The 22721-nt window shown below is 42.0% G+C and overlaps 2 protein-coding genes across 2 annotated transcripts in view; both read right to left on the reverse strand.

The window, feature by feature from the left end:
* Window positions 1-292: 292 nt before the first annotated feature.
* Window positions 293-12704, reverse strand: art1 (ADP-ribosyltransferase 1). The gene is made up of 5 exons (XM_062974396.1): window positions 12593-12704; window positions 9724-9795; window positions 3642-4386; window positions 1889-1927; window positions 293-1803 (listed from the first exon to the last, which is right to left on the reverse strand). Exons 2-5 carry the CDS (start codon window positions 9790-9792, stop codon window positions 1700-1702), a joined length of 957 nt encoding a protein of 318 aa, XP_062830466.1. The 5' UTR covers window positions 9793-9795; window positions 12593-12704; the 3' UTR covers window positions 293-1699.
* A 5133-nt stretch (window positions 12705-17837) lies between these two features.
* LOC100555312 (short transient receptor potential channel 2-like) overlaps window positions 17838-22721 on the reverse strand; it is a 25215-nt gene continuing 20331 nt past the window's right edge. Inside the window, exons 13-14 of the mRNA XM_062974338.1 lie at window positions 19801-19933; window positions 17838-18196 (exon numbers count right to left, since the gene is read on the reverse strand). Coding sequence (XP_062830408.1) covers window positions 17838-18196; window positions 19801-19933 — 492 coding nt within the window. The remainder of the gene's footprint in view (window positions 18197-19800; window positions 19934-22721) is intronic.

Genomic DNA, 22721 nt, shown 5'->3' on the forward strand with positions numbered 1-22721 from the left:
CACAGTGTGATTCCAGGTGTGGTCTGACCAAGGCAGAATAGAGGGGGAGGATGAAACATTGACCCCCCCCTCTAATAATAACAGTTATACATTTATAACATATTTTTACATATCTTAGCTGGGTCTCAGGCCTCAGCCCAGCCCCAAACATTCCTGGGAGGATTAATCTCGTCATTTGCTAAGCATAAGATACAGATTGCCCTTAGGCCAGCCACAATGCCCATTTAATGAAGACAATGGTCCCACACCACTTGTAGAGGTTTGCCTTGACAAAACATTTCAAAACTTCTCCTTTGTCTTGATTCAGGTTTATGCTTTATTAATAAATGGGAGGTGCAACCATAGGCAGATAGGAGACGTGCTCAATGAAATCTGTATTGTGATATATGTTTCTTATTCAGTGTGTATATGTGCATAAGATTTGTCTTTATCTTTGAGGTTGGCTTCTATTGTAAACCCCATAATCCTATCCTGGACTATTTCAGACTATTCCCCAAGTCTTGCCCTTTTCTTCCTAGGAGAGTCTTCCAAATGGCTCCAGCTTCAAATAGACAAATAGCAGCTCTTTTTATGCTACAAGGGAGACTCCACCCACCTCACCCAACCAATGACTAGTCAGATCCTAGCCTGATTCTTCCTGAACTAATCAGGGGAGAGAGCAGGTCTTCTGAATGGCTGCCAAAGGGGATAAAATGGTTTGCGCTATATTATACGTTATGTCAGTTCTGTTGACGATTACACTGTTCTGACATCCATCTGGCCAGATGAATAAAAAAATGTGTTACTGCCTTCAACTCAGTTAAGTTTTTCCTGGCAGTCAAAGTAGCCCAGTTTGTCGGGTGATAAACCTACACTGCCCCCTTGTGGCAAATAGCTGATTTTGGTAACACTGAGAGGTGTCTTTTGGTGAGGCACCAGCACTTTGGGGTGGAGAAGGCTCAAGACTTTGCAAAACTACATCTCCCCTGATTCCATAGCTTTCATGCTATAATAAAGACGCACACTTTGCAGAGCAGGCGAAAGGACTTGCAAAACTACAGCTCCCACAATCCTGTAGCATTGAGCCCCGGTGGCTAAACTGGAGTCAAAATGCATTCATGTTACATTGTGAGCCCACTCACTGCTGCAACCTGTTAAGGTATTGAATTGTATAGTGTCAAAATTTCGCTTATGGTTTAAAGCAAGCTGTTTGTGTGTGTCTGTATAATATACAAGGAATCCAACATTCCAGTAGTGTAAGAGTTAAATGCATAGAGTAGAGAGTTATTGCTAGAGGGAAAAAGTGTATAGTTTCCGGATACAACAGGACATTCGTCATTGCTCTGGATTCTGGGAGTGGACAGTTTTAGAGATAGTGAGAGCTTCCCTCGCAGCCAATCAAGCAGGTTGTTAAAATGCTACGCTCCGGCAAAGATATGTAAATATTGTAAATTACTTCAATAAATAAGTGCCACTGGTTTCAGCGGACAGCTGGGGAGCATGTGTTTATTTCTGTGCAGTCTAAGCAGATTGCTAGATTATCGGAGAAGAAGGTAAATTAAGATGGAAGGTGAATGTGTCTCAATTTAACCCTTTCTTGACACAACCGGCACCAGGCACTGAATCTAATGCAAAGGGAAATCCTTATAATACGATTATATTGTCTTGGTTTTGTGTTGTCTTGCTTTTTCCAGGAGCAAAACCGGCCCCAGGCTGGTGGTCAGAGGAATCCTGGGGACTCAAAGAGGATGCCCACAAGGAACAGGGCTCCCCAGAGAAGGAAAGGCGCCTGGGCATGTGCAGAGAGCTGGCTGAGGCCGGCACCTGTTGAGAGAGAAGCAGAGGCGTCGGCAGAGGGAAGCACTTCTCAGATATGAATGTGGAACATCCATAGTTGGCCGTCACTCACCTGAACCAAAGTTGCACCTTTGCACTTTGCACCTTTGCTCTGAAAAGGAGGGAAAAAAAGAAAAGAAAGTAAGTGATTGTAAACAAAGCACGCATTTAAACAAAGCATTTCACTCCCTGGGGATAACATCAGAGCTGCGAATGACTACTTTGGAGACTATGGCTATATCCCAGGGTCTGATCCCAGATTAACTGCTTTAAAGTGGATTATATGAGTCTCCACTGCCAGATAACCTGGGATAAGGAGATAATCTGGGATCAGATCCTGGAATAGAGGGGCAGTGTGGAAGAGCCCTATAAGTTCATCGACATTGCAGAATTGACACAGTTTGACACCGGAATATAAATACTGTAAATAAATAAATCAATAAATAAATCTGCACGGATCATGACCGGGCAGCTACAAAAAAAGGAGGAGTCATTTGGACCAATCAAATTCTTGGATTTGGGTACAACACAGCCAATATTTTTGCAATGGAATCACAACCCCCATGTTTTGGTGGCACCTTCGTTGGATTTGTCTAAATCTTGGGGTCAGTAGTTTGTTGATGAGGGAAATGTTCTGAAACTTGGTGAGCTAATAGTGGTAAATGTGTGCTACTATTATAGCAATTATTATTATTATTATTATTTAATATTTATTATGATACATTTCAACGTTGATCATTAGCAGCCTCCCTTTATCTTCCACTTCTCAAGCGCATGGTTGAAAGCAATCTTGATAGCTCTAAAAATGAGGGAAAAGGAAGCCCTGAAGTTCCCCCACTTACTTAATTACTTAAGGAAAAAGTAACGAAAAAGTAGTTATCTCGGTATAGTTCCAGCACATACCCCGTCCAATTTTGGAAAGACTTTAGAAACGATTCCCCATTCCCATCCCCTAATTTAGTAATGTGTATTGAGACATATTTTTATTGATTGCACAGACCTACTTTTTTGGGTTTCAGGATTTTGAAAACTGAGGTGCGTATTAGATTTGATGACGAATTAGACTGGAGTAAAGATGGTTTTACTCTAGTCTAATGCATCATCAAATCTAATGCGCACCTCAATTTTCAAAACCCTGAAACCCAAAGAAGTATTTACCATATTACACAAACCTAATGCACACCCTAATTTTGGGTCAGTAATTTATTCAAAAAAAGGTGAGCATTAGATGTCAAGGTAATGGTTAAATGTAGTGAAATGTTTAACTCATTGTTTAAATGTACGTGTGTGTTTGCTTCGGTAAGCAATCCAGTACAGAAGTAGTTAATAGCATAGAGCAATGATTTACTGTCTAGAGGAAAAAGAAATGAGACCTCTGCTTTTGCCTACCTAGAAGGAAATAAGTCACAGAGAATGGAATTTGGGAGGAGTTATTCTTCTTGTAGTCGCCATTAATCTTGCTGTTAGAGTAACATGTGTCTGAGCAGCGTATATAGCTGTGTAATAAAGATCTATTACCGCCGGGATTGGCAGACACCTATGCAGTCTTATTTGTTCATGCTACTAGGCAGATGCTGAGTTGCCGAATGGAGGGGACAATTGAGATGGAAGACTGTAAGTGTCTCAATATATCCACCTCACATCCATCATCCACATCTTACATTAGAATCGAGTAAATATGGTATACATATATCTGTCTATTGGAAGAGATGCTGTGGGTCTGCCTGACATGCAATCTCTATGCTTGGCTTGCAAACCATAACCACACTTCTGGAGATGCCACGGCTACGTGTAGCTCGGGAACCCCCTTTTGTCCGCCCAGCTACCTTTGATGAAGACGCAGTTGTGGAGGCTGTGGTCTTCGAGGGAGAGCAGGTGGATGAAGGTGGTCTCACGTGTCTTGGTGAAGTTGGCCACCTTGAACTTCTCGAAGGGCGGGATGAGGACCTCCTCTTCTCCGGGGAAGAAGGAGAAGTTCTGGACGTTGACCCCAAAGCAGGTCTGGATGGTGAAGAAGGTGTCCGTCCCGAACTGTTTGGCGCTCTCGTTCTTGAGCGAGGAGGAGGCGAAGTGGCCAAAGCGCACCGGACGGAGCCGCTCGGAGACGAAGCGGACGTTGCGGACCCCGCGGTAGACCTTCTGGCAGCGGGGCTGGGAAGTGGCCCCCAAGGCCTGCAGGGCCCGGGTCAGGAGGAAGTGGAAGGTCTTGAAGTGGAAGCTCTGCAGGTAGGCCTCCCTGGTCCGGCCGGCCTCCCTGACGGCCGCGTTGAAGTCCCGGTGGAAGCGTCCTTGCGCCGTGTAGGCCATGACCGCCATGGCGTGCTCTGGCCTCAGGCCGAGGGGCAGCTTTGAGGTGGACATCCGTCGCTCTGTCCACCTGGAAGCCGCTTCCGTCCAGGCCTCGGCGTAGAGCCGGTTGGTGGCAAACTCTGTCTGGTTGAGGGCCTCCAGCTCGGCCTCCATCTGCTCCGCGCAGCCCTTGTATTGGTCATCGAAGGAAGTGGACGCCAGGTCCAGAGGGGACTCCTTGGCGGGGAAGAGGTCACGCCTGTGGATGGGGAAGCCGGAGACCTGCGGCCAAAGACATCATATCTCTTACACTAGGCATGGGCCAACTTCGGGCCTCCCTCCAGGTGTTTTGGACTTCAACTCCCACAATTCCCAACAGCCGGTAGGGATGCAATGTTGAGATACAACCAGAAGAGGGCAGTATATAAATAGAAAGGATTAGATGCCAATGTATAGAAAGGATCAGCTACTACTAGCCTCTACGTATGTATGGATGCGATGTTGAGATACAACCAGAAGAGGACAGTATATAGATAGAAAGGATTAGATGCCAATATATAGATAGAAAAGATCAGCTACTACAGTAGAGTCTCACTTATCCAAGCTAAACGGGCCAGCAGAATGTTGGATAAGTGAATATGTTGGATAATAAAGAGGGATTAAGGAAAAGCATATTAAACATCAAATTAGGTTATGTTTTTACAAATTAAGCACCAAAACATCATGTTATACAACAAATTTGACAGAAAAAGTAGTTCAATACGTAGTTATGCTATGTAGTAATTACTGTATTTACGAATTTAGCACCAAAAAATCATGATGTATTGAAAACATTAACTACAAAAATGTGTTGGATAATCCAGAACGTTGGATAAGTGAGACTCTACTGTACTAGCCTCTTGGTATGTATGTATGTGATGTTAAGATACAACCACAAGAGGGCAGTATATAGATAGAAAGGATTAGATGCCAATATATAGAAATAAAGGATCAGCTACTACTAGCCTCTAAGTATGTATGGATGTGATGTTAAGATACAACCACAAGAGGGCAGTATATAGATAGAAAGGATTAGATGCCAATATATAGAAAGGAGCAGCTACTAGTAGCCTTTAGGTATGTATGGATGTGATGTTAAGTTACAACCACAAGAGGGCAGTATATAGATAGAAAGGATTAGATGCCAATATATAGAAAGGAGCAGCTACTACTAGCCTTTAGGTATGTATGGATGTGATGTTAAGTTACAACCACAAGAGGGCAGTATATAGACAGAAAGGATTAGATGCCAATATATAGAAAGGAGCAGCTACTAGTAGCCTTTAGGTATGTATGGATGTGATGTTAAGTTACAACCACAAGAGGGCAGTATATAGATAGAAAGGATTAGATGCCAATATATAGAAAGGAGCAGCTACTACTAGCCTTTAGGTATGTATGGATGTGATGTTAAGTTACAACCACAAGAGGGCAGTATATAGATAGAAAGGATTAGATGCCAATATATAGAAAGGAGCAGCTACTACTAGCCTTTAGGTATGTATGGATGTGATGTTAAGTTACAACCACAAGAGGGCAGTATATAGATAGAAAGGATTAGATGCCAATATATAGAAAGGAGCAGCTACTACTAGCCTTTAGGTATGTATGGATGTGATGTTAAGTTACAACCACAAGAGGGCAGTATATAGACAGAAAGGATTAGATGCCAATATATAGAAAGGAGCAGCTACTAGTAGCCTTTAGGTATGTATGGATGTGATGTTAAGTTACAACCACAAGAGGGCAGTATATAGATAGAAAGGATTAGATGCCAATATATAGAAAGGAGCAGCTACTAGTAGCCTTTAGGTATGTATGGATGTGATGTTAAGTTACAACCACAAGAGGGCAGTATATAGATAGAAAGGATTAGATGCCAATATATAGAAAGGAGCAGCTACTACTAGCCATTAGGTATGTATGGATGTGATGTTAAGTTACAACCACAAGAGGGCAGTATATAGACAGAAAGGATTAGATGCCAATATATAGAAAGGAGCAGCTACTAGTAGCCTTTAGGTATGTATTGATGTGATGTTAAGTTACAACCACAAGAGGGCAGTATATAGATAGAAAGGATTAGATGCCAATATATAGAAAGGAGCAGCTACTACTAGCCTTTAGGTATGTATGGATGTGATGTTAAGTTACAACCACAAGAGGGCAGTATATAGATAGAAAGGATTAGATGCCAATATATAGAAAGGAGCAGCTACTACTAGCCTTTAGGTATGTATGGATGTGATGTTAAGTTACAACCACAAGAGGGCAGTATATAGATAGAAAGGATTAGATGCCAATATATAGAAAGGAGCAGCTACTACTAGCCTTTAGGTATGTATGGATGTGATGTTAAGTTACAACCACAAGAGGGCAGTATATAGATAGAAAGGATTAGATGCCAATATATAGAAAGGAGCAGCTACTACTAGCCTTTAGGTATGTATGGATGTGATGTTAAGATACAACCACAAGAGGGCAGTATATAGATAGAAAGGATTAGATGCCAATATATAGAAAGGAGCAGCTACTACTAGCCTTTAGGTATGTATGGATGTGATGTTAAGTTACAACCACAAGAGGGCAGTATATAGATAGAAAGGATTAGATGCCAATATATAGAAAGGAGCAGCTACTACTAGCCTTTAGGTATGTATGGATGTGATGTTAAGTTACAACCACAAGAGGGCAGTATATAGATAGAAAGGATTAGATGCCAATATATAGAAAGGAGCAGCTACTACTAGCCTTTAGGTATGTATGGATGTGATGTTAAGATACAACCACAAGAGGGCAGTATATAGATAGAAAGGATTAGATGTCAATATATAGAAAGGATCAGCTACTACTAGCCTTTAGGTATGTATGGATGCGATGTTAAGATACAACCACAAGAGGGCAGTATATAGATAGAAAGGATTAGATGCCAATATATAGAAAGGAGCAGCTACTACTAGCCTTTAGGTATGTATGGATGTGATGTTAAGTTACAACCACAAGAGGGCAGTATATAGATAGAAAGGATTAGATGCCAATATATAGAAAGGAGCAGCTACTACTAGCCTTTAGGTATGTATGGATGTGATGTTAAGTTACAACCACAAGAGGGCAGTATATAGATAGAAAGGATTAGATGCTAATATATAGAAAGGAGCAGCTACTAGTAGCCTTTAGGTATGAATGGATGTGATGTTAAGTTACAACCACAAGAGGGCAGTATATAGATAGAAAGGATTAGATGCCAATATTTAGAAAGGAGCAGCTACTACTAGCCTTTAGGTATGTATGGATGTGATGTTAAGTTACAACCACAAGAGGGCAGTATATAGATAGAGAGGATTAGATGCCAATATATAGAAAGGAGCAGCTACTACTAGCCATTAGGTATGTATGGATGTGATGTTAAGTTACAACCACAAGAGGGCAGTATATAGATAGAAAGGATTAGATGCCAATATATAGAAAGGAGCAGCTACTACTAGCCTTTAGGTATGTATGGATGTGATGTTAAGTTACAACCACAAGAGGGCAGTATATAGATAGAAAGGATTAGATGCCAATATATAGAAAGGAGCAGCTACTACTAGCCTTTAGGTATGTATGGATGTGATGTTAAGATACAACCACAAGAGGGCAGTATATAGATAGAAAGGATTAGATGTCAATATATAGAAAGGATCAGCTACTACTAGCCTTTAGGTATGTATGGATGCGATGTTAAGATACAACCACAAGAGGGCAGTATATAGATAGAAAGGATTAGATGCCAATATATAGAAAGGAGCAGCTACTACTAGCCTTTAGGTATGTATGGATGTGATGTTAAGTTACAACCACAAGAGGGCAGTATATAGATAGAAAGGATTAGATGCCAATATATAGAAAGGAGCAGCTACTACTAGCCTTTAGGTATGTATGGATGTGATGTTAAGTTACAACCACAAGAGGGCAGTATATAGATAGAAAGGATTAGATGCCAATATATAGAAAGGAGCAGCTACTAGTAGCCTTTAGGTATGTATGGATGTGATGTTAAGTTACAACCACAAGAGGGCAGTATATAGATAGAAAGGATTAGATGCCAATATATAGAAAGGAGCAGCTACTACTAGCCTTTAGGTATGTATGGATGTGATGTTAAGATACAACCACAAGAGGGCAGTATATAGATAGAAAGGATTAGATGTCAATATATAGAAAGGATCAGCTACTACTAGCCTTTAGGTATGTATGGATGCGATGTTAAGATACAACCACAAGAGGGCAGTATATAGATAGAAAGGATTAGATGCCAATATATAGAAAGGAGCAGCTACTACTAGCCTTTAGGTATGTATGGATGTGATGTTAAGTTACAACCACAAGAGGGCAGTATATAGATAGAAAGGATTAGATGCCAATATATAGAAAGGAGCAGCTACTACTAGCCTTTAGGTATGTATGGATGTGATGTTAAGATACAACCACAAGAGGGCAGTATATAGATAGAAAGGATTAGATGCCAATATTTAGAAAGGAGCAGCTACTACTAGCCTTTAGGTATGTATGGATGCGATGTTAAGATACAACCACAAGAGGGCAGTATATAGATAGAAAGGATTAGATGCCAATATTTAGAAAGGAGCAGCTACTACTAGCCTTTAGGTATGTATGGATGCGATGTTAAGATACAACCACAAGAGGGCAGTATATAGATAGAAAGGATTAGATGCCAATATATAGAAAGGAGCAGCTACTACTAGCCTTTAGGTATGTATGGATGTGATGTTAAGTTACAACCACAAGAGGGCAGTATATAGATAGAAAGGATTAGATGCCAATATATAGAAAGGAGCAGCTACTACTAGCCTTTAGGTATGTATGGATGCGATGTTAAGATACAACCACAAGAGGGCAGTATATAGATAGAAAGGATTAGATGCCAATATATAGAAAGGAGCAGCTACTACTAGCCTTTAGGTATGTATGGATGTGATGTTAAGATACAACCACAAGAGGGCAGTATATAGATAGAAAGGATTAGATGCCAATATTTAGAAAGGAGCAGCTACTACTAGCCTTTAGGTATGTATGGATGCGATGTTAAGATACAACCACAAGAGGGCAGTATATAGATAGAAAGGATTAGATGCCAATATATAGAAAGGAGCAGCTACTACTAGCCTTTAGGTATGTATGGATGTGATGTTAAGTTACAACCACAAGAGGGCAGTATATAGATAGAAAGGATTAGATGCCAATATATAGAAAGGAGCAGCTACTACTAGCCTTTAGGTATGTATGGATGCGATGTTAAGATACAACCACAAGAGGGCAGTATATAGATAGAAAGGATTAGATGCCAATATATAGAAAGGAGCAGCTACTACTAGCCTTTAGGTATGTATGGATGCGATGTTAAGATACAACCACAAGAGAGCTGCTGAGCTCTATATATGTATGCAGCACTCAAATTGAACCACAAGGGATAGAAAGGATTAGCTGTGATTTAATGAAGCTGCTAAGGGGGCCAGGCCATTGTCATGTACGCAATGCTTGGAGAAGTTCTGCTTCTCGCCCTTTGCATCCCCTTCGTACCTGGATGTCTCCTGGGAAGATCCACAACAGATGCATCGCCAGCAACATCTGGAAAAGAGGCCTCTCCATTCTCTGCACCGTGACACAGAAAGACAAAGGAGGTGATGGTTTCTTTCTCAGTTATTATTATTATTATTATTATTATTATTATTATTATTATTATTATTATTATTATTATTTTATTATGACACAGCAAACAAGGTAGACATGCTGGATTTCATATCACAAAATCACAAGTCGAACACTTCCCAGGTGTCTAGGACTGTGTGATGTATTTTCGGATGATGCGTGCAGATCCCAGTAGGGTGGCCTTTTGTAGTTGGCAGATTGTGATTTTGTCAATGTCTATTGTTTCCAAATGCCGGCTGAGATCTTTTGGCACGGCACCCAGTGTGCCCATCACCACCGGGACCACCTGCACTGGTTTCTTATTATTATTATTTACTGTATTTATATTCTGCCCTTCTCACACCAGTAATGTGCTCTTACTGGCTGAAGGCACCGGATCCTGCCTGATCATGGAAGCTAAGCAGGGTCCACCCTGGTCGGTATTTGGAAGGGAGATCGGCAAAGACTGTCAAGCTGGGTTTCAGGGGAAAAGGCCTGGCAAAACCAGCTCCGAGGATTCCTCCCCTAAGGAAATCCAGCAAAATTAATCAATAGTCCCCCCATTCACAATATGTAATACCATTTCTGCATGATCAATGCCATTTCCTAATTGGTTCTATCATAAAAACTTGGGGGAAAGTTTATTAAATTGCCAAAACTTTGTCTTGTGGGAGGGACGTCATCCTGCAGCAGCACATTTTGCTATAGCTTCTCAGTGAATATCTCCTTGAGTCATAACCAATTCAACAGAGTTTCTTGCACAAAAAAATGAGTTTCTGGGGGTAATACAACTACTGTACTTTCAAAGTAAGGATCGCACAATTAAGCAGGAAATACAACTTTCGAACCAGGAACAGAAAACTTTTCAGATGTTGTCACATAGTGTTGTGGCCCTTTCCAATTCATTAAAAGAGGCTTCTCAATAGCTGGGCAACATATAGCTTAGCAACAGCTTCGATTAAGCATGAATTTTAAACTCGTGCTGTTTTTCAATCTCTACCTTGTGTATTTTAATATGCATTTTACAGAAATATGTTTTCATATATATCTTTATACAACTACGTTTTAATAATATGTGTTTATAATTTTTTTTCAAGGTATGTGTGTTTTGACTGTGCTGTGACGCTCCTCGAGCCACGAAAAGTTGTTGTTATTATTATTTTTGTTCTGGCAAACATCATCCTGAGATTCCTTTGCACATGGATCCAAGGCTGTCCATCAGAAATGCTGACCAGGGGCCGGATAAGAAATTATTATTATTGTTGTTATTATTATTATTATTATTGTATGACATAGCAAGACAGATATGCTGGATTTCACATCACAAAACCACAAGTCGAACACTTCCCAAGTGTCTAGGACTGTGTGATGTATTTTCTGATGATGTGTGCAGATCCCAGCAGGGTGGCCTTTTGCAGTTGGCAGATGGTGATTTTGTCAATGTCTATTGTTTCCAAATGCCGGCTGAGATCTTTTGGCACAGCACCCAGTGTCCCCATCACCACCGGGACCACCTGCACTGGTTTATGCCAGAGTCTTTGAAGTTCAATCTTGAGGTCCTGAGAGCGGCTGAGTTTTTCCTGTTGTTTTTCGTCAATGCGACTGTCACCTGGGATGGCGACATCAATCATCCAAACCTTGTTCTTTTCCACAACTGTGATGTCTGGTGTGTTGTGTTCCAGAACTTTGTCAGTCTGGATTCGGAAGTCCCACAGTATCTTTGCATGTTCATTTTCCAATACTTTTGCAGGTTTGTGATCCCACCAGTTCTTAACTGCAGGGAGGTGATACTTGAGGCATAAGTTCCAATGAATCATTTGGGCCACATAGTTGTGCCTCTGTTTGTAGTCTGTCTGTGCGATTTTCTTACAGCAGCTGAGGATATGATCAATGGTTTCGTCGGTTTCCTTGCACAGTCTGCATTATTATTATTATTATTATTATTATTATTATTATTATTATTATTATTATTATTAGAAACACAACAAGATGAGCCCACAGCAGACCCTCTGCTGGCTGTTGTATTGGATCACATGTCGAACACTTCCCAAATGAATTATTATTATTATTATTATTATTATTATTATTATTATTATTATTATTATTATTATTAGAAACACAACAAGATGAGTCCACAGCAGACACTCTTCTGGCTGTTGACTCATCTTGTTATGTTTGAAATATTATTATTATTATTATTATTATTATTATTATTATTATTATTATTATTAGAAACACAACAAGATGAGTCCACAGCAGACACTCTGCTGGCTGTTGTATTATTATTATTATTATTATTATTATTATTATTATTATTATTATTATTATTATTATTATTATTAGAAACACAACAAGATGAGTCCACAGCAGACACTCTGTTGGCTGTCGTATTGGATCACATGTCGAATACTTCCCAAGTGTATTATTATTATTATTATTATTATTATTATTATTATTATTATTATTATTATTTGAAACACAACAAGATGAGTCCGCAGCAGATACTCTGCTGGCTGTTGTATTGGATCACATGTCGAACACTTCCTAAGTGTCTAGGACTGTGTGATGTATTATTATTATTATTATTATTGTATGACACAGCAAACAAGATAGATATGCTGGATTTCGTATCACAAAATCACAAGTCGAACACTTCCCAAGTGTCTAGGACTGTGTGATGTATTATTATTATTATTATTATTATTATTATTATTATTATTATTATTATTATTGTCTTGGCAATGGAAGGTGAGCTCCTTACCTGCTTTGGGGAAGGAGGGAGAGATGGTCACTTTGGGGTCCCTTCGCCTTCCTCTGGCCGCCTCTCTCCGGCCGCTGGACCTTGTTGTTGTTGACGCGACAGGTGTTGTCCCAACCGGAGGGGCTTTTTATGGGAAGTCCCCGCCTCGCTGTGGGGCTATTTATAGCCAGTTGACTCTGGGAGGATCACAAGGCCCCGAAGGATCTGGCTGGCCAAAGGCCGAGGACAAAGGCTCTCTGCTTGTCTTGGCTGGGGATACTGGGAGTTGCCGTCCTAAAGTAGGACACTTTTCCCATCCTGAAGATTTAAACCCACACTTCTAGAGCAGGCATGGGCCAACTTGGGCCCTCCCTCCAGGTGTTTTGGACTGCAACTCCCACAATTCCTAACAGCCTGCCGGCTGTTAGGAATTGTGGGAGTTGCAGTCCAAAACACCTGGAGGGAGGGCCCAAGTTGGCCCATGCCTGAGATAGATAGATATTTATGTATTCATTCTCTCTCTCTCTGAACCAACCCTGTGATGGGTTCATGATAGGTCAGAAATGGCTTGAAGGTATATAACAATAACAACAACAATGACAACAACGACAACAACAGCAACAACAACAACAACAACAGCTTTCATGGTGGGCTACTACCAATGATAACAACAACAAAAATGATGACAAAAAAACAAAACAAAACAACCACAACAACAACAACAACAACAGCTTTCACGGTGGGCTACTACCAATGATAACAACAACAATAATGATGACAAAAAAACAAAACAAAACAAAACAACAACAACAACAACAACAACAACAGCTTTCACGGTGGGCTACTACCAATGATAACAACAACAATAATGATGACAAAAAAACAAAACAAAACAACAACAACAACAACAACAACAACAACAACAGCTTTCACGGTGGGCTACTACCAATGACAGCAATGACAACAACAACAACAACAACAAACCAATGATAACAATGACAACAATGATGACAACAACAACAACGGCTTTCACGGTGGGCTACTACCAATGATAACAATGACAACAATGACGACAACAATAACAACGTCTTTCAAGGTGGGCTACTACCAATGATAACAACAAAAACAATGACGACAACAATAACAACAACAATAACAATGGCTTTCATGGTGGGCTACTACCAATGACAGCAATGACAACAACAACAACAACAACAAACCAATGATAACAATGATAACAATGATAACAATGATAACAACAACAACAACAACAACGGCTTTCACGGTGGGCTACTACCAGTGACAGCAATGACAATAATGATGAAAACAACAACAAACCAATGATAACAATGACAACAATGATAACAACAACAACAACAACAATGGCTTTCACGGTGGGCTACTACCAATGGTAACAATGACAACAATGATGACAACAATAACAACAATAACAACGTCTTTCAAGGTGATGACCATCACCCCAGCTTTCAAATTGATTTAAAAACGCAGCGGAGAGTTCCGCCGGTCACCCACCAAAAGAACGGAGCGGGACCGCAACAGACTATTATTAAAAGACCTTTTTTTTCTTCATTTTCCTCTTCCCTGAACTATGTAACAAATCCCCCCAATAAAAGTAACATTTATTTTAACAGTAACACTCTCTATCTGGTTATTTTGTATCTCCCTCTGACTCCTTCCTTTGCATGCAGTTTCTCTCCCTCTCGTCCCTTTAACTCCGGATGAGATTTCTCGGCCATAGATTAACATGGGGGACGATACAAATTGGCTCATATCTCTATCAAAATTACCCCTAGAACGCTCCTCTTTTAGACCTAACCCTTTCTAAGGCTCCTGACTCGAAGACAACCAGCAGAACCGGAATCGGTCCAGTTTTCGGCACCTCAACAGCTGACTGTCAAACGGGACCGACGGCACCTTTCAAGCCAAGCTGCTGCTTTATCCCGGGTTTTCCTCTCCCCGCGACTCGCGGAATGGTTTTCCCTAGCCCCTTTCTGTGTACTGGGGATGGGGGATCGCTCTCTCGCGGGGGAGGCATAGTTCTCCAAGGACCCTCACCCTCTACAGCTGCCAGGAGGTGACGGACGGGTGCCCTCCACGTTTCATTCATACATTTCATGACTTTATGAAGGAGAAGAACACTCTTCCCCAGACCTACCCCTGGATTTACGAAATCTTATACTTCCAAAGACTGCAACCCACATGTGCCCCTTCCCATGCCATCTCTATGAATTCCTTATGAACTCTTTTTCCTCATGTATTTGTGAATTTCCATATTCTATGTACTTGGACACTCTCATGACTCACTGTTGTATGAATTTCCATATCGGGTTCCCCAGATGTTGTGAACTTCGTCCTTATCAAATGTTTCCTATTGCTTATATCATTCATGATTCCCCTTTATGCAATGTCACCCACCTTTATAGGATTCTCCTTTATTTCTTTGAAACCTATCTATCTGCCTATATGTATTTATACTCTTTGGGATCCCTGGAAAATATGTATTCTTCCCAGCAGGGTTTATGTTCCAACTTTATTTTTTATTTTCATTTTATCCCATATAATTGTCAAATCATGAAATCAAATGGGAAATATTATGACCCCAACGTGAACCTTAGTCCCATGACCCAGACCTCCCCTTCCCAAAAACAAAAGGATAATCTGCCACAGTTTAATCCAATCTCATTCCGATCGCATGGACAATATAGGGCGAGCCACCAAATTCCTAAAGGTGACTCACCCCCAGGGCAAACCTTGTCATATCCCAGGCCAGGACGCCGCAGGAAGGCACCCTGTGGGGCTGTCAATGACGGCTCATCAACAACCATCACCACTTCCCGTCTGATGCCCCAAAAGACATATCTAAAATCTGTGAACGTGACAGGACCCCGGACATCCTTGATGGGTGTCATAAATTCCTTTAGAAATTGGCTGGGCCAGAATTAATCCGATGTTTCCTGTCCGGTCACCTCATTGTTTCAATAGCTCCCGCCTCCTCCTCTCTGATTGGCCCGAGGGAGGACAAAAAAAACGGCTCCCCATTGGGCCAGCAGAGCAAGGCGGGAAACGAAAGCCCGCCTCGTTCCAACTCTCAGCCTATCCGCGATCAGATGGGCAGGGAAGCGGGGCGGGAAATTCAAAGGGCTGTCAGACCAAAACATTGTATAAATATGACTTTATTTGAAACATATGTTACGCTAGTAGATTGAATGATCGCTATTAGCGTCCTTTTCAGCTGAATTGCTCAATAAAACCTCCTTGGCGGATTTTCCTTCAACTTGGCGGACCTTCTTCATTTCAGGCTTCAGGTTGTATTGCGGCTTATATTCTTCTTTTGGCTTCGCCAAGGTCCGTTCCCTCAGGACCGGATCGGCTTCCTTCTAAAGGGGCCCGATCCCCCAAACGCGGTCGATAACAAAGGTGGGCTACTACCAATGATAACAACAACAACAATGACGACAACAATAACAACAACAACAATAACAACGGCTTTCACGGTGGGCTACTACCAATGACAGCAATGACAACAACAACAACAACAACAACGGCTTTCACGGTGGACTACTACCAATGGTAACAATGACAACAATGACGACAACAATAACAACAACAATAATAACGTCTTTCAAGGTGAGCTACTACCAATGATAACAACAACAATGATGACAACAATAACAACAACAACAACAACAATGGCTTTCACAGTGGGCTACTACCAGTGATAACAACGACAATAATGATGAAAACAACAACAATGGCTTTCACGGTGGGCTACTACCAATGATAACAACAACAACAATGAAAACAACAACAACAACGGCTTTCAAGGTGGGCTGTGACCCTGGAGACCCGGGTTTGAATCCCAGGGAAAAAAGGTATATTGAAATCCCCGCTGCTTGCAATTCAATCATTAAAAAGGCCACAAGAATATATAATATTAAGTAATGTATTTATTCTGTTAAGGATCACATGCATTTACTTATGTAAGGAAGTCATGGAATATTGGAAAACGTTCAAATGACAGACAGAAACAACACTTATCTTGTAAATCGCCTAGAGCATCGTGGATGGAGGGCGATTAATAAGTTATTAAATGATGATGATGATGATGATTAAAGAAGACATGTTAGCCAAAAGAATTCAGGATTTGTATATACTCTGGAGTGGTTTTGTTTTCCAGACTTTGCAAAACTTGCATTTATATCTAAGTACACAATAGGCTAAGAAAACCTTATTACATTTTGGAGATATGAAGCATGTCAGTATGTCAGGAAGGAGATGGACTCTGAGGTTGTGTATTTTATAGAAATGCTTTGATATATATCTTTTATAGAACTGCATTTTAATATGTGTGTTTGTAGGATTTTTGAAGTTTTTGTGTGTTTTTGATTGTGCTGTAACACGTCTCGAGCCTTGAGGAGAGGTGGGTAAGAAATAAAATTATTATTATTTCCAGAGAACGAAGGCCAAAATGGACAAAGGCCTGGGAAAAGTCATGAATCTTTATGAGGATGGCCATCTGTCGGGAGGAATCGGATGGAGTCTTATTTTTTTAGCAGAAGGAGGGTCAGACTACATGGTCTTTAGAGACCCCTTCTAATGTTTTCTGGGAGTCTGATGGAGTCTCCTTCCTTCTCTGGAGGTTTCTAAGCAGAGGCTGGATGGACATCTGTTAGGAGAGATCAGATTGTGCCTTCCTGCCTGGTAGAAGGGTTCAGACTGGATAGTCTTTGGAGTCCCCATTCCAGTGCTTCCTGGGAGTCCAATCGAGTTTGGAGGGTTTTAAACAGAGGCTGGATGGCCATCTGTCAGGAGGTATCAGATTGTGCCTTCCTTTCTAGTAGAAGGAGGTTGGACTGGATGGTCTTTGGAGACCCCCTTTCAACTCTAAAGGGATATATATTTTTGGGAATCTGATGGAGTCTCATTCTTTGAAGTTTTTAGGCAGAGGCTAGATGGTCCTTTATCGAGAGGGTTTGGATTGTGCCTTCCTGCCTGGCAGAAGGGGGTCAGACTGGATGGCCTTTAGGTGACCCTTCCAAATCTAGGCTTCTATGGGACTCCAGTGTCAACACTGAATGCCCGTCTGCTTCATGGACACCTTATGGACCACTTTGAGGGACATCTGGTTCTGCCTTCCTGCCTGGCAGAAGGGGTCAGACTGGATGGCCTTTGGGGACCCTTCCAAATCTAGGCTTCTATGGGACTCCAGTCTCAGCACCAAACACCTTTCCGCTTCATGGACACATCATAGACCGCTTTGGGGGACATCGGGCTCTTCCGCCGGGGCCTCCTCCTTTGGGGGTTCCTCCCCTCCTGTGGCGCTTTCTGGGGGGTCCGCTCCCTCTTTGGGGAGGCCTCCTTCCTCTTCCTCCTGGTGGACCACCACGGCTTCCTCGGGAGAGGCCTGGCCGGAGCTGCCCGGGTCGTGGGAGTCGTAGCTCTGGAAGCTGTTGCGCACCTTCATGATGTACCTGCGCAGGACGCTGGCCCCGTCCAAAGGGTTCGTGGCCACGGAACTGGCGGCCACTGACCGCCGGAGCTGCTTCACCTCCGAATGCAGGCGCAGCACCGACTTGTTCAGCTCCGTCAGGCGGTTGCCCAGGTCTGCGGACAAAGAGACACAGGCATCATCATCACCATCACCATCGCCATCACCATTACCATCACCATCACCATCACCATCACCATCACCATCACCATCACCTTCATACCATCATCATCTCCATCACCATCACCATCACCACCATTATATCATCATCATCACCATCACCATCACCACCATCACCATCATATCATCATCATTACCATCACCATCACCACCACCACCATCACCATCATCATCACCATCACCATCATTACCAGCATCACCACCACCATCATCATCATTATCATCATCACCATCACCATCACCATCATCACCATCATACCACCATCATCCCCACCATCACCATCACCATCACCACCATCACACCATCATCACCATCGCCATCACCATAATCATCACCATCACCACCACCTCCATCACCATCACCACCTTCACCATCATATCATCATCATTACCATCACCATCACCATCACCACCACCACCACCATCACCATCATTACCACCATCACCACCACCATCATCATCATTATCACCATCATCCCCACCATCACCATCACCATCACCACCATCACACCATCATCACCATCGCCATCACCATAACCATCACCATCACCATCACCGCCACCACCATCACCATCACCATCACCACCATCACCATCATATCATCATCATTACCATCACCATCACCATCACCATCACCACCACCACCACCATCACCATCATTACCACCATCACCACCACCATCATCATCATTATCATCATCATCATCACCATCACCATCATCACCATCATCCCCACCATCACCATCACCACCATCACACCATCATCACCATCGCCATCACCATAACCATCACCATCACCGCCACCACCATCACCATCACCACCACCACCATCACCACCATCATCATCATTATCATCATCACCATAACCATCACCATCATCACATTGGTGTACTGGTTTGAGAGTTGGACTACGATTGTGGCTTGATCCCCACTCAGTCATGGAAACCCACTGGGTGATCTGGGGCAGGTCACACACTTTCAGCCCCAGAAAACCCAATGAAACAGGAAATAACACTTCCAAACCAGGAACAGATTTTTGTTATTATTAAAAAAATGTTTTTTTTTAAATAAAAACTTTGAAAATTCACCAAAAATCGGAGGATAACTCAAATGTTCTTAGATTTGGTGAGCTAACAGTGGCAAACGTGTTCTACCACCGTAGCAAATTTCATTAGGATAGGTCAAAAATGAGGGAGAGAAGGGCCCCTCAAGCTTCCCCATTGACAATAATGTTCCCCTTCATGTGCATGCGCATCCTCCATTAACGGGGTACATACGAAGAATCGGAACTTTCGGAAAGTTTTGAACTTTTGCTTCAAAATTCAGAAATGACTTTAGAAACGAAGCGCCAGCGCCCCCTACTTTCAAAGCGAGGATCGAGCCATTTTTTTCTTGGATCACACATGCCTTATAGCTACTACAAAACCCAGTGCTGCTTTCTTGTGTCTATTTCTTTCTGCAAGCGCCTGATGCTCTCTGTCCCACTGAAAATGGATGAAAGAACGTGTTAAGGTTCAAAAAGTATTCATGACATCCCTGACCTTTTCTGCGTCCCTCCTCGAACTCCCGCCTGGCCGTGTCGATGTAGCGCTGGACCAAGGCCTTCAGCACCTGGCGCCGGTAGGAGAGGCGGGTTTCGGACCGCAGGGCACCTTCTTCGATGGACGGGTTCGACTAAAGGCAGGACAAGAGAGCGGAGACACCTGGGTTTGCCCCGAGTTGGGTCCCCATTCCATGTTGTTGGTGGGGTGCCCAGCCGAGGGAGAGAAACACTCTGCACACACTCGGTCTCTCTAAAACAGGGGTCCCCAAACTAAGGCCCGGGGGCCGGATGCGGCCCATCAAAGCCATTTATCCGGCCCCCACGGCACAAGGGCAGAAGGGGGTTGGGCTAAATGACCAAGGAATCTCTTTTTCTCTTACAACCCTTATTATTATTATTATTATTATTATTATTATTATTATTATTAACATTGAGGCTGGGTGGACATCTGTCAGGGGCGAAGTGGCCCAAGGGGTCTCTTCCAACCATTATTATTATTATTATCATCAACACAACGACGTTGTATGACACAGCAAACAAGATAGACATGCTGGAATTCGTTTCACAAAACCACAAGTCGAACACTTCCCAAGTGTCTAGGACTGGTGTGATGTATTATTATTAATATTATTATTATTATCTATATTATTATTTATTATTATTATCAACACAACGACGTTGTATGGCACAGCAAACAAGATAGAATATTATTATTATTATTATTATTATTATTATTATTATTATTATTATTATTATTATTATATTGTATGACACAGCAAACAAGATAGACATGCTGGATTTCGTATCACAAAATCGCAAGTCGAACACTTCCCAAGTATCTAGGACTGTGTGATGTATTTTCGGATGATGCGCGCAGATCCCAGCAGGGTGGCTTTTGCAGTTGGCAGATCGTAATTTTGTCAATGTCTATTGTTTCCAAAATGCCGGCTGAGATCTTTTGGCACGGCACCCAGTGTGCCCATCACCACCGGGACCACCTGCACTGGTTTCTGCCAGAGTCTTTGAAGTTCAATCTTGAGGTCCTGAGAGCGGCTGAGTTTTTCCTGTTGTTTTTTCTTCAATGCGACTGTCACCCTGGGATGGCGACATCAATGATCCAAACCTTGTTCTTTTCCACAACTGTGATGTCTGGTGTGTTGTGTTCCAGAACTTTGTCAGTCTGGATCCGGAAGTCCCACAGTATCTTTGCGTGTTATTATTATTATTATTATTATTATTATTATTATTATTATTATCAACACAACGACGTTGTATGGCACAGCAAACAAGATAGAATATTATTATTATTATTATTATTATTATATTATTATTATTATTATTATTATATTATTTCGTATCACAAAATCGCACGTCGAACACTTCCCAAGTGTCTAGGACTGTGTGATGTATTTTCGGATGATGCGCACAGATCCCAGTCGGGTGGCCTTTTGCAGTTGGCAGATCGTAATTTTGTCAATGTCTATTGTTTCCAAATGCCGGCTGAGATCTTTTGGCACGGCACCCAGTGTGCCCATCACCACCGGACCACCTGCACTGGTTTCTGCCAGAGTCTTTGAAGTTCAATCTTGAGGTCTGAGAGCGGCTGAGTTTTTCCTGTTGTTTTTCATCAATGCGACTGTCACCTGGGATGGCGACATCAATTATCCAAACCTTGTTCTTTTCCCACAACTGTGATATCTGGTGTGTTGGGTTCCAGCACTTTGTCAGTCTGGATTCGGAAGTCCCACAGTATCTTGCGTGCTCATTTTCCAATACTTTTGCAGGTTTGTGATCCCACCAGTTCTTCACTGCTGGGAGGTGGTACTTGAGGCATAAGTTCCAATGAATCATTTGGGCCACATAGTTGTGCCTCTGTTTGTAGTCTGTCTGTGCGATTTTCTTACAGCAGCTGAGGATATGATCCATGGTTTCGTCGGTTTCCTTATTATTATTATTATTATTATTATTATTATTATTATTAATAACATTGAGGCTGGGTGGCCATCTGTCAGGGATTTTGCTTGTGCTTTCGGTGCACAAAGGCAGAAAGGGATTGGACTCAATGGCCCAAGTGGTCTCTTCCCACCCTATTTTTTATTATTATTATTATTATTATTATTATTATTATTATCATCATCATCATCATCATCATCATTATTAACATTGAGGCTGGGTGGCCATCTGTCAGGGATGCTTTGCTTGTGCTTTTGGTGCACAAAGGCAGAAGGGGATTGGACTCAATGGCCCAAAGGGTCTCTTCCAACCCTCTTTTTTTTATTGTTGTTGTTGTTATTATTATTATTATTATTATTATTATTATTATTATTATTATTATTATTAATTATTGCTTGGTGGCCAATTGTAGTCCGGCCCTCCAACTGTCCAAAGGATTGTGAACTGGCTCCCTGTTTAAAGTTTGGGGACCCTGCTCTAAAACATAACACTATGTAACAATAGGGCCGTGGATTATATCCCTAAGCTGCTGAACTAGCAGAGGTTGGAATCCACAGGACAGGGTGAGCTCCTGTTGCTAGCCCCAGCTTTGCCAACCCAGCAGTTTGAAAACATGCAAATGTGAGTAGATTAATAGGTACTGCTCTGGTGGGAAGGTAACGGCGGTCCATGCAGTCATGCATGTTTTGAACTGCTCGGTTGGCAGAAGCTGGGGTTAACAGCAGGAGCTCACCTCGCTCCCCAGATTCGAACCACCAACGTTTTGGTCAGCAAGTTCAACAGCTCAACGGTTTAATCCGCTGCGCCACCGAGGGCTCCCAACCTAGTTTGTGGCAGCCACAAAAGCAAAGTTTCTGTAGTGGAACACTACAGTAGAGTCTCACTTATCCAAGCCTCGCTTATCCAAGTTTCCGGATTATCCAAGCCATTTTTGCAGTCAATGTTTCCAATATATCATGATATTTT

The sequence above is a fragment of the Anolis carolinensis genome, chromosome 3 (assembly GCF_035594765.1).
Source record: "Anolis carolinensis isolate JA03-04 chromosome 3, rAnoCar3.1.pri, whole genome shotgun sequence".
In the NCBI taxonomy this organism is placed as follows: Eukaryota; Metazoa; Chordata; class Lepidosauria; order Squamata; family Dactyloidae; genus Anolis; species Anolis carolinensis.

Bases quoted from the DNA above. Each gene is read 5' to 3' on its own strand.
- art1 (XM_062974396.1), bottom strand. From the start codon at position 9,792: ATGGAGAGGCCTCTTTTCCAGATGTTGCTGGCGATGCATCTGTTGTGG. The intron at 4,387-9,723 runs GTACGAAGGGGA...CTTTGGCCGCAG, and splicing joins TCTTCCCAGGAGACATCCAG to GTCTCCGGCTTCCCCATCCA. The intron at 1,928-3,641 runs GTAGCTGGGCGG...CCTCCTTTTCAG, and splicing joins CAACTGCGTCTTCATCAAAG to AGCAAAGGTGCAAAGTGCAA.